The 13,767-nt window shown below is 35.2% G+C and overlaps 1 protein-coding gene across 1 annotated transcript; it reads left to right on the forward strand.

Moving 5' to 3' along the window:
- Positions 1–841: 841 nt before the first annotated feature.
- Positions 842–13,767, forward strand: Pm-scl (PM-Scl autoantigen-like protein). Its single transcript, NM_001115000.1, is given in 8 exon segments — positions 842–1,009; positions 2,083–2,365; positions 2,368–2,377; positions 2,757–2,895; positions 5,654–5,817; positions 10,209–10,392; positions 10,980–11,128; positions 13,512–13,767. Coding segments are annotated over 8 exon segments (1,353 nt in total).

A 13,767-nucleotide genomic window follows, 5' to 3' on the forward strand; every position in this document is an offset into this window, starting at 1 on the left:
TCAGAGAAATGCTTTGAAATAGGTACATCAATATTAAATACAAGTCGCACTTGCAGTTGTTGCGTTATCTCTTGATCGCAAATGCAAAATGAAATCCAAAGATATAATATTGGTAGTCGAGTTTCAGAGCCAAAAGGCAACGGAACTTTTTTAATTTCGTTCAGTTCGTATAATGCGTTTTTTTGTTTTATTTTTTATTTTTATGGCTTAGATGGTTGGACGAGCTCACGTCCCACCTGGTGTTAAGTGGTTACGGAAGCCCATAGACATCTACAACGTAAATGTGCCAGCCATCTTGAGATATAAGTTCTAAGGTCTCAGTATAGTTACAACGGCTACCTCACCCTTCAAACCGAAACGCATTACTGCTTAGCGGCAGAAATAGGCGGGGTGGTGGTACCTACCCGTGCAGACTCACAAGAGGTCCTACCACCAGTAACATGTATCCAGCTTACTAGTACCTTACATATCGGATTGACCTATTTATTTATATTTTAATTAGTGAGGATTTCACAAGCAACATAGAGAAACTTGCTGATGTAAACGACAGCTTATTGGACAGGATTAATATTAGCATTGATACAGTGAGCGGTGAGAACTTACCCAGTGAGGCATTCGCGAGCGGTCTCAATGATAATCCTTCTCATAACTCATCGCCTTGGAATAAGCCTGTCATTTCTGAAAAGAAGGTAACATGTTTGTTCATTTGTTGAAACACCTGACTAACTATAAATCCCTAACGATAATTAACTTCTGAACGAGGTTCAATTGCTTATCCACCCCCCTTTCCCGTAATTAATAATTTCAATGAACAGGCTTTAAAAGCTTTAATCGTCCACAGATGGGATCAACTATATTCATCGGAGCTAAAAACATTCCGCGTCCACAGCTTACTTTCAAGGATACAATTGATAATTCTGAGAATTTGTGGGTGCCCAAAATTTCAGACAAACCAAACAACATCAAGCCTTTGGCTTTAAACATTTTGTATACCGAGAAGGGCGAAGCTGTTGGGTGAGCTGAATTAATTGCATTATATTTTTAAATTGTTTTTATTATTATTATTAAATTACTTTAAAATATATTATAAACTGTTATATTTATGCTATTGTAAATCACATCGAAAACAAAATATGATATAAGATAAAAACAATTTTTTTTTCGTGATTTTCACATAAGTTGCGTGCCAATACAGCTTATCCGATTAATTTAAAACTTGTTGCAGTTGTCATTTTCTTGGTTAGATTATTATATCTCAGGTAGACTATAATCGTAATTCAATTAATGAGTATGATGTAATAAAAGTAAAATCTATTTCGGATACATTAACTTAACTGGGAGGTTCAATCTCGATTCCTTATTGTTTGGGCCGTTCAATTGCCGTCAGTCCTGCAGAAATAAGAAAGCAGGGTCGGGCGACTTTATTCCAACACTTGCAGAGGAGTGCAATGCAATATAAATATGTTTTCCCCCTATCCCATCGAGCCACAGGGAGTCTGGCATGTTCACTATTCTACTTGCTTTATTCGGCACATCTCATCAACCTAAGGCTTTGGAATATCCACCCAGGATCTGGTCTCCCATGACATCTGTGACTCTTCATCCTCATCGTAACCAAATATATTGCTATGAGGTATATATGTGAGGGATCCTTCCACAATCTATATTATTACGTGAAGCAAAAACTTTGTACCCCTTTTTATGAAATTTGCGCCTACGGAGGAGTATGAAATTTCCCACACTTATTGAGAGTACCTATAGGGAAGGAGTGCAGAATGTTAATATTTTTTTAATACATAAAAAATAAATTTAATGAATAAAAAAAACATTACACACACACTACCCATGTATTTGACACTCACGCTAACGCATGGATACTATTTGTTTAATGTCAAACATTTTTTATTGCTTATAGTCTGTGGTCAAATTGAGTATAGATTAAATATTGTTTGTCTTTATTAATATTTGTCAAAAGTGTAGTAGTCTTGGCGAAAGCTGTGATTATAGAAGTATCTATAAATAAATAATCTTTGAAAATAGAATCTTAATAATGTTGAAACTTATAATTTCAATTAATTATAGTCGAAATTCGACTACCGGGGGACCACTAGTATACACAATGATGTAATCATTAAAACGATAATAAAAATTTGTAACAGATATGAGCATCCATACCAAATGGAGTTGGACATGTATAACCCTCCGTCGCAGTTCATCGATCCCGATCCGGAGCCTCCCATGTTTCCACCCCCTCTGGAGGAAACGAAATTCACTTACATAGATATAGAATCGAAGCTAGACGAGTTGGTTGAACACCTTATGGCCGTCGAACAAATTGCTGTAGATGTAGAACATCATTCCTATAGGACCTATCAGGGTACGCTTTCGTCTTAATTATAAATACAATGCAGATTATTGTGGAACAAAATGGTTTTAGATCTATCGATTATGATTTAACATTTTTAAGTTGGTATTTTTTGTTTTGCTTATTCAAATTCAAAATCATTTATTTCAACTTAGATGTCAGCATAACACACTTGTTGAATGTCAAAATATAAAAAACAACATTGTTAACTCTACCACCAGTTCCAAAAAGAGCCACAGTCCTGAGAAGAACCGGCGAAACAAACTCAGCGGGTTTTTTTTGTGTTTTTTCTCAAATATTTTCTTTTTTTTAAATAAGTATAAATATTTACAATAAACGAAAAAACAAGTCAAAAAATCTCTCTATTATTACATCTTTATGTTATAAACAGTTTATATTTAATTTTAGGCATAACGTGCCTCATTCAAATATCAACTGATGAAGGAGGAGACTTTATCATTGACGCTCTCGCTGTAAGGGAACACATACATAAACTGAATGTCGTCTTCACTGACCCCAAGAAACTAAAGGTAAGTAAATAATAATAATAAATAAATATTTACTAACAATCACGCCACGTTAACTGGTCCCGTGCTAAGTTCGTAAACTTCGATCAATAATAGTTTCGTAAAGAACTTGTGTTACAGCTACCAGATAACGGAAATAAATGGAAGATTTTTATTATACACATACATATATACATCCATAACCCTGGAAAAGACATTTTATATTAATCATACTAATATCTTCCCTTGGCGGGATTCGAACCCGCGGCGCCCTTGTGTGGTGACCATGTCACTTACCACTACACCAGACGGCCGCTGTGAATGAAGACTCTGGCTTGGGAAATGCTATTTCTGTTGTATGAACGGAAATGGATATATTTTTTGTTTTTAGTTATCCCTTATTTTTATGGAGTACGATGTATGTTTCTTATTTAGTTATCAGAAAAACATTGGTTCCTTTGGAAATTTAATGAAATTCAATCTGATGTGTTCAACACTTTGGATAATTGGAACCTACAGGAAAATTTTAAGAACTTTAGATCGGAATTAGAGAAAAGCAAATATGTTGGACGATTTTAGTTAATAGAATGTTATGTTATGTTAATATGTTGATATATAATATTTTATAAATAATACTGTTCTACATATAAAATATATTAATATTGTACAGGAGCATACTCGTAAGAGAGAGATACAGATAAGTCTATGCTTTGTACGAAGTCTTCGCGAGTATAGATGTTCTTATAGTTAAATGCAAATAACTAATTAAATGTTTGCTCCCTCGTAGTGCTATAGAAATCAACGAACGTTCAAAGAATCAAGTAAAAAAACATAATTAATCATTAAAAACAACAACTCCTCACTTAAGACTTTACTTTAAGAATTTCTAAGAAAATAGTTGCGAACTATTTTTTTCTTCTTTTTCTTTTATCTCATTAAAAAGTTATTTAGTTATCAAGTTGTTTTCGCTTCGTTTGTGAACGTTTCAAATGTGAAAATAACGAGTTTGTTGTTGAGAAAAATAAAATAGTTTAGAAACATTTCTGTTTTGCCTTGAGGAGTTCGTTTGGAACAAAGTTTATCAGACGCGCGATTGCATTCGATAAACTTCAGGTAGAGTAGCGATTGTCATCGTCTATAGGTTATAGGTGATTTCATCCGTATATACGGCGTATATACTTATATAAGGCGCCCTAAATAAATATTGGAATCACAGATCCATGTATACATAACGACATCGGAGTCTCAAACGTGCTGTTGGAGCACTAACAAGCCTGCGATTATCCAATAAACGGGGTAACGCTGCACTGTGGAGTAATCGTTTCCCGCTGACCTGACATCTAAATTGTATAAATGCAACTACCCATGTCCTCGTCTAAAATAGCACACGTGATTTTAGTTACTGCATATAAATAATATTCGATACTGTGTGCGTAGTGCGAGTTTTTTGACGTACTCGATAGCGTAAAAGTTAACTTCAATTTGTATGGAGCCGGAACGTTTGGCCACGTTAGCCGCTAGGGGTGCTATTCCAACTGCATACCATTTCGAGTTAACTTTTACGCTATCGAGAACGTTAAAAAACTCGCACTAAGCACACAGATTATTTCCGATCGCTGAGCCTCGTGCCGATTCTGATTGGCGTTGAAATTGTACCCCGAATATATAGTAAAGCTATTACGATCGACAGAGCCTGTAATATGGTATAAAAAAAAGGCCACTGATCGATTTTGATTAACTTAATAAATTGATTCACGGACCTCTGATGTGTTTAGTACATAAAACTTCAATTTACGCATTTCTATTATTCGATACTGTTATTGACTTGATGAGGGTCACATTCATTATTAAGGGGTTTGGGGTTCTAGATAAATGGGTTATTCGATTTGTATTTTGCAGGATTTTCGTGCTTTTAGGAAATTTAGTAACATTATGTCGTGTTGAAATTCGATACCTAGGTACTATATAACCTTTTGAAAGGACGGGGCTTATCACGTTTGGTATTATAATAAAATTTCGTTATTTTCGGTGGTTAAGCTTTAGCAATTTGTATTTAAAATTATAGTTTTCGATTTGAACCGTTCGCCTGTCCATAACGTAATCGTACATTATTTTTTACCGGCCTGACTTGTGGTCTAGCTCATGGACTCCCCAGTATTAAGAGTCCTCGATCAGGACCATTGAATATCTCCGTCCACTTTGATGGTAATAGCTATGCATTGGATTGCACTGAACTGTTAAGAGTGAACTATAGGAAGTCATGAAACAGTTGCGCTTCGGATAAAACTGCTTCACAACATAGTTCAATAGGCGGCTGCAGAGGAATCAGGTGAAAAGGGGTAGCGTTAGCTAGGAAAATACAGAAATTGGTGCAAGAGGTAAATTAGTGGGTAGTTTGAAGTTGTAAAATCCATTCGTATATATCTATCTTCTATCTTCTTCTCTATATACATATAAAAATTAATTGCTGTTCGTTTGTCTCGCTAAAACTCAAGAACGGCTGAACCGATTTGGCTAATTTTGGTCTTGAATTATTTGTGGAGGTCCAGAGAAGGTTTAAAAGGTAGATAAATATGAAAAAGCTTGAAATTAAATAAAAATAACAATTTTGTTTTTCCTTTGATGTGTCCACCGTCGGACGGATTCCTTTTGTTTGTTTTAAGTTTATTTTGTACAAAAGTTTAAGTCTTTTATTTATCGATTGATGCACTACGAAGTCTGCCGGGCCAGCTAGTTTATAATAGATTTATCATTAGAAATTTTAAAGTAAATGTTTGTTTAGGTGTTCCACGGTGCCGATAGCGATGTTCTTTGGCTTCAACGTGATTTCGGCGTGTATTTGGTGGGTCTTTTCGACACATACCACGCAGCCAAGTCACTAGGTCTGCCCGCGCTTTCGCTCAAATTTCTTTTGATGAAGTATTGCGGCGTTGACACCGATAAAACGTGAGTACCTACATTTGTATCTTTTTATCCGGACGTATGAACAATGTTGTGTTTTAAAATATCGTTAATTAGTTTATAACATAATTCGACGCTTGAAAGGCAAACGTGACTAAGCGACAGTGACTGCTTTGTACATAAATGATAGCCACTAACCATATTCGATGCGCAAAAAATATATATTTCTAGGTCTATTAAAATAATTTCAATCCTACAGGTAGATTCGTTAAAATATAATTTTTTTCAGGTATTTCAACTTTAAATTAGTCTACTGTAAAATTCACGCATTGTCGCTTAGTCATGTTTGCCTTTCTAGCGTCGATATCTAAATCTCTTATAGTTTGAAAGTTAAATTTGGTCACTTTACTTTATATAGCGCTAATTGTATGAACATTCATTCGTATATTTTCTAAAAAATATATAATACCTTGTCCTGAAAGTAAACCACCCAATTCAATCGAGCTGTGATTGTGTGATTATCGATAGCGATACTTCGCCAAAAATTTAGCAATTGATTTTTAAACATTAAATTAAATTAATTTATTAAAATTATTACATTAAATTTAAAATCTTTTTTCATTATCAAACATCGCCTTTTTGTACTGTAGTAAAAATGAAGCGTCTATTTCGAAAAGAAGTAAACACAGTCGCGCCAATCCCCAAGGTAACTTGATTATTTTCCAATCTCCTCGCGGCTTCTGAAAATTTCCTTGTTAGCTATTCGTAATAATTTTTTTCTCCTTCGCGTCCATTTCCGCTCTGCTTGTTTGCATAAGGTAAATAATATTTTATATAAATATAAATATCGCGAAACATGTCAGATAATGCTTGAATTGCAACCTCATTTAACGAACGTGTTAGTATACACTATGGTACAAAGTCCCTGTAAACTAACCCCTGTTTAATACATTAAACAAGATTTCTTTCTAAATAAAAAATTAAAACTACAATATTCCCGTATCGCTGATCATCGATAGCTAATAGTAACGTCAAATCGGACCTTAGACTAGAGGGCTTGAATCCAGTTGAATATACTCGGGATTGTTAGTTGCAAATAAGTGTGTAATTCGTTCGGGATGTAGCGAATTTGCCGGATTAGCTGACGATGATAAACGGATCAAGCTACAATTGCAATGTAGCAGATGTTTGATATTGTGGTTTTTGTTTTCGTTAATCGACAAATAGTGTTGTTGCAAATAATGCAAATTAAAATGATGCGACTTTGATTCTGAGAATATGGAGGAAGAGTGCAGAATGTTAATAATTTTTTTTAATTATGCCTTAATAATACATTAAATCTTTACAAAACACATTACACACACTACCGTGTATTTGACACACAGACACACATATATATATCAAACTTTTGTTAAGTCTGTAGTCAAATTGAGAATAGGATAATATATTATTGTTTATCTTTAAACGATAGTTATCTTTTAACTTATTTGTCTATAGTGTAGTCTTAGCGAAATCTATTATTATAGAAGTTTAACAATAGAACCATAATAATGTACAGAGTTATAATTTCAATTCATTATAGTCGAATTTCGATTACTGCGGGACCACTAGTACATATTATTATACTTTGATCGTGGAAGTCATTCGCGAGAATTGGTTTATTTGCTTTCAATTGTGTATATCAATAACTGTTGTTCTATTTTTGAAAACGTTGAAATGTTCAAGCGTTCTGCATTCGCGGCAAAAATGGCAGCGTAGTTCTTTCTCAGCAATGGACTAGTTAGGGTTTTTGTGTGCGTATGCTGTCTTTTTGTGACGCAGATCTCTGTTCGAGTTGTGTTTTTCTATTCGACTAACAATCAGTAAAATGAGCGTATTTTCTTACTGGTGGTAGGACTTCTTGTGATTCCGCACGGGTAGGTACCACCACCCCGCCTATTTTTGCCGTGAAGCAGTAATGCGTTTCGGTTTGAAGGGTAGGGCAGCCGTTGTAACTATACTGAGATCTTAGAACTTACATCTCAAGGTGGGTTGCGCATTTAACACCAGGTGGACTGTGAAATCGTCCACCCATCTAAGCAATAAAAAAATTTTTCATTATCATTAGCTTGAATACGTGAACTTAAATTAACTCTGTCGCTGACCCTTATCCCCGATTGATGTGTTTATTTAATGGTATATTTTAAATCGGATTTAACTCGTACATTTTTAATTATAAAGGGATATGTAATGGCTCACTTTATGTCCCTTGCATTTTTTTTTTTTTATTCTTTATTCCCTTGCATTAAGATTTGAAAAATTAGAAGAAGTTTATATACATTTTTATTAGATAGGTTTTAATAATGCTTGCTTCAAATAAAGTAACAAAACGATATTTCGTGATATTAGGGTACAAGTAAACCTCGCATTCTATCCTTTTATTCTTCTGGTTAAGACATTAAATTCACAGACTTCTATTATATTATTAACCGACTTCAAAAAGGAGGAGGTTCAAAATTTTTTTTACGTTTGTTACCTCATAGCTTTGGACTGAGTGAATCGATTTTGATGATTCTTTTTTTATTAGTAAGCTGACGCTTTCCGTGTGGTCCCATTTCAATTAAGTCAGTTCTGATAATGGTATCCATGAGAAAACCATATAAGTCTTAAATTTGCATTAAGTACGTGCGCGACAAATAGATGAATAACTAAATATCACGCCAATCGATTTCGATGATTATTATTTTTGGTGTACATTAATTTGTTTTGGAATATATTTTTTCTTTTCTATTTGAAGTCGTCTTTTGTTAAAGCTTGTCGTCTATTTACAATTATTTTTAAATAGACGATAGAAAATTTGAGAACCTCATTAGTTAATACGTACTGATATTCGAAATGTGCACGTATTAAAGAATGAAACCGTTATCATTCATTACAAGGTCGTACAAATATGTCGCACCGCGACTCGATCGTAGGGACAAGTTTTGTATTCAATTAAATTATTCGAAGGCTAAATAAAGATTGCAATTGAATTCTTCAAGTTGTAATTTTCGGACCGCGTCACTTAAAAGCGTCGTTTTTTTTTTTTAATGTTGTTTCACCGAAATTTTTCATGTTTTCCAAGAGCGAAGCTGTCTGTGCCTTCTGTATGTTTTTTTAATCTGTTCGCGTTTTGTTTTTTTTGTTTTAGAAGACATTGAATATTTGTACTCGTGTGTATATTAAACCTTAAATAGATTGTTTGGCTGTTAGTTACTAATTTTTAAATAAAATATTTGGCACGTAATAAAACTACGGTCAGAAATAGACTTAGATTGAATTCCGATTCATTTTACGTTTTCTTTAGCCTATCGTTAATAATTAACGATGCAAATTTTAAATCGCTGCAAGGCCAGACATTCGCGTGCGCTCCTGAAATATTACACGACTTGCGTAGCTTTAGGGAAAAGCACAGAATGCAGTGGGCACGTAACCGTTATAAGTTACGACGATGCGGCTTTGACAACGCGGTCTTTTTGCTTATAAAACCAGCGACCCACCATTCCGCTTATTTATATCGCGGAGAAGTCTTTCTTTCTATAGTTAGAAGAGTGTGACAGCCGCTTACAATATAATTGAAACTTCGATCTTATACCTCAAAGTGAGTGGACGCATTCATGTTTTGACGTCTTTAATTACTGAACAAAAACCGCTATAAAAAACAAAGTGGATCGTGCTTTCTTTAACCGAAACACCTGTAAAAGACCGTAGCATTACCATAGATTACTGGTGGTAGAACGTCCTGTGAGTGCGCACGGATAGGTATCACCACCCTGCCTGTTTCTGCCGTGAAGCAGTAAGGCGTGGAGCAGCCGTTGTACTGTAAAAACTAGACATTACAACTCATATCTCAAGGTAGGTTGTCGGTATTACGTTGTAGATGTCTATGGGCCGTGAGCTGGTCCACACATCTAAGTAATAAAAAAGGGCAGGGGTCGTAAGACATCTTTTGCAAACAAGCAGACCTTATACATTTATGTTGGAATCTGTTCAATGTATACTGATAACATCTCTACAGGATATAGGAGATTTGACAGTACGACTACCATATTAATGAGTTTTACTGTAGTCTTAAGTTTTGGAACGCTGCTGTTGATATGTAATTCAGTCTGCCGGAATCTATTAACCTACACGAGAACGCGCTTCCCGAGTTGAATGATCAGTGGTTCTTAAACGTCATTTCCAGTATTTTTGTTAACGGTTTTGAGATTCCATGTTTTAACGTTGATGGAACTAGACGTGGTTCTTTGCTCGATTGCAAATGAAGGAGTCCAATATTTGCAATATAAATATTACCTCATATCTCAATGTAGGTCGCGGCATTGACGTTGTAGATGTCTATGGACTCTGGTAATTTAACATCAGGTGGGCCGTTAGCATGTTCAACTAACAAGCTACAAAAAAACAATTGTCCACAGGTATCGTCTGGCGGACTGGCGCATTCGTCCGCTTCCGGACGTGTTGATCAAGTACGCTCGCATGGATACGCACTATCTTTTGTACGTTTGGCGCGTTATGAAGAATCAAATAATCGAGAAGAATGCTGGACAAACGAATATGCTACTGTCGGTCTTCGAGGACAGCCGTCAGACTTGCGCCTCTGTTAGTATATAAGTTTATTTAAAGATGTTTAGCGTTTAGCGTTTAGGAATGAATTAAACACCATAATTGACGCTTTGAAATTGAATGTTCATCGAACTGTTTTAAAATTTCAGAATAAATATGGCACAAAACGTTGGCAGTACAGAATATTGCGTTGTCAATAATCATTAATCATTGTAATGTTTGTGAATTTTAATTTAGAAATCGTTTTTTGCAGTTGACGTTCATTGAACTTATTGATATCAGAAAAACTGCCACTTAATTACGAAAATATTAAGTACAAATACCGATTATGTCATACTGGTGGTAGGACCTCTTGTGAGTCGGCGTGGGTAGGTACCACCACCCTGCCTGTTTCTGCCGTGAAGCAGTAATGCGCTTCGGTTTGAAGGGAGGGGCAGCCGTTGTAACTATACTTGAGACCTTAGAATTTATATCTCAAGGCGGGTCGCGCATTTACGTTGTAGATGTCTATGGGCTCCAGTAACCGTTTAACAACAGGCGGGCTCGTCCAACCATCTAAGCAACAAAGAATAAAAAAAAAATGTTATTGTGAAAATATAATTTCTATATTTTTGTTACTTTAGACATACAATAAAGAGGTGATTCACGACGAGAGCCACATACCATTATACATACGTTCGAAGAAGAATTTCGATAATCAGCAAATGGCGGCTCTTAAGATGCTCTACAAATGGAGAGACTCGCAGGCGCGGCAACTGGACGAAAGCACCACGTAAGTCTTAACACAATAATGAAACGAAAAACTACGTACATAACTGTGTTCTTAAAATTGCATTGCATTCTATTCCGTGTTTACACTACAATGAATTTAAAATAATGTAAATACAACACCAAAAAAAAAACTATTCTGCTCTATTTAAAATAATTAATTAACGGCTTTTTAATTGCGAACATTTTACGCTAGACGTATCCAAGACGTGATTTGAGAAAGCCAGGACGCTCCAGGACCTAAAAATTAATAAGAAAATTTGTACAATGACATGTAACAAGACGTTAAAGCAAGTTAGTATACTCAAAACAGTAACTTATTTATTATTATGTCAGTATTATTTTTCTCATTGCATCATCTAGATTCTTTAGATCGGTAATTCCAACAAAAAAAAAACTAGCGATCCATTGAACGTTTAAGTTTTATACAAGTAAATGTTTACTTTAAATTTTTGTTTTCTTTTTAGTTTTACTTCTAATAAACTATTAAGGTCTTCTGCTGCGGCTGCATTCTAAGGTACGATAACCATTACGTGAAGGAGAAAAGAATGAAAAAAAATAAAAATTAAAAAAAAAACACCCCCGTTTTTACTGTTCGAGCGTAGATCGACGAAAGTCGTGAATCTCTGACGTCACATTCGAAATACAATATCGGTTATCATACCCCCAAACTGATGCCAAAATATTAGCGAATACGGCTATGTCTGAGTGGGCTCGCAGTGGGAGCAAAAACACCAATAATTAACCAATAGGCGTTAGGGTTCTACAGTTGCATGACATTATCTTTCGTTTCTACCCGAAAAGGCGAGAATACACACGTCCGTAGCTTGCACAATAGTATACCATCTCCATGCACGTACCAATCAATGGCCGTAATGTGTATTTGTTAAATGGCGTGCCCAAAGCTGATAATTAGATTGCATAACGTTACATTTTTGACATGCAAGACTTGGCTGAGGCACTTAAATATAATAATATTAACATCGAAAGGCCCGTGCGAATGGTCACAGCTATAGACATGTCAGTAGCCGGAAAGTTCCGTCCGTGAAGCTTGTATCGATGAATTTTTGCCACCGAATTAACGTCGCCGTTAAAAGGCTTATTTTTAGCGCGAAAAAAATCAATAGATAAATTTAATCCATATATGTATCAAATAGAAAATTGTGGTTTTTCTTTACGAGTCGGGCCACTGGTGTACACCTCAACTTCCAATCGGGAAATTCATTACAGATCGAAAATCAACATATAATAATTTAAACCAAAACACTTCAGTCTCGTAATGATTTCTGTTTTTATTGCATTATTAATGAATAAGTGATAGGCAAAATCAGAAAAGTAAAGCCACATGTTTTAGGGAGATGAAATTTTTAACTCACCCGTGAAATTTTTTATTGATCAGAACAAACAAAAAAACGCGCTGTCTATTGCATGCGAATTTTTGGTCGGGAAATTGTTTGTTCTGATAGCATGTGTATTCTCTCCGTAAGGCTTTCGTTTATTTATTAAAACACATGTCCCTATTCATCTTCATCGTAATTATTGGGTATCATTTAGGTCAATAATTCTCTCGAGGATGTGTTTGTGATTATATCATTACGCTTCCCTATTACTGCGGAGCAGAGTTCATCCATGTTTAGGAACGTTGCGCTCGTTTGTAATGCGTTTTCCAAGTTTTGCAAAGTACCCACCCTCAGAATCCGGGTGAACCTTTCTCCGTAGTTGATTTTCCGAGCACTCCTCTCATACTAGCTTGGCTGTTCTGTGGTCTCTGGTATAGCGGACGTCCTAGAGCAGAGGTCGGCAAAGTGCGGCACTTTGAACTCTTGAGTGTGGCTCTGGCACAAATATCCTACGGGCTTGCCCGGTTTCTAATATTATCCGGCTGTGGACGAAAAACCCGGTTAATAGTCATTAATATCAGCACACCTGACTGATGTCGATTATTATATATTAATCGAAGCAGTATACAATATAGCATTTATTTTATGAATTGCAATAATAATTTATTACAAAAAAATGTATTATTTCAAGAAAAATATACCTTTTTAATATTAAATAATTCTTATGCATTTATTATAAAAATGAAATGTTAACACAAACTATATGTATGCATATTGTTGAAAATTGATTTTTATATGAGTTTATTTAAAAATGACTGTAAATTTTGTAATGAATTTCAAAAAATTATAATAAACGTTTACTAACTACATTTACAAACAGATTTGGCTCTCCATTTTTTTTAATTTTTTTAATATGCATATTTGGGGCTCTTTGGCTAATAAGTTTGCCGACCACTGTCCTAGAGAAAATAAATGAGCTAATAATACTTACGTCCGTAAAGTAAGCATTGTCTGCGTTCGTGGATTACTCATGTTGCTAACGCGCAGGTACCTTCTGCCGAACCACATGCTGCTGTCGCTCTCCGAGAATCTGCCGCGCGAGCTACAAGGCGTCAACGCTTGCTGCGATCCGATGCCGCCATTCGTCAAACAGAATGTGATAACCATCCATCGTATGATCTTATCGGTCAGTTTTTTAATCTCCATAAAAAAATTGGTGGCTAGCTACGTGATAAACGCTATTCGTTTAAAATTTAACGATAGATATTTCTATATAGGACGAACGTTGAAATGTTGCTTGTGA

The sequence above is a fragment of the Bombyx mori genome, chromosome 1 (assembly GCF_030269925.1).
Source record: "Bombyx mori chromosome 1, ASM3026992v2".
NCBI classification, from domain to species: Eukaryota; Metazoa; Arthropoda; class Insecta; order Lepidoptera; family Bombycidae; genus Bombyx; species Bombyx mori.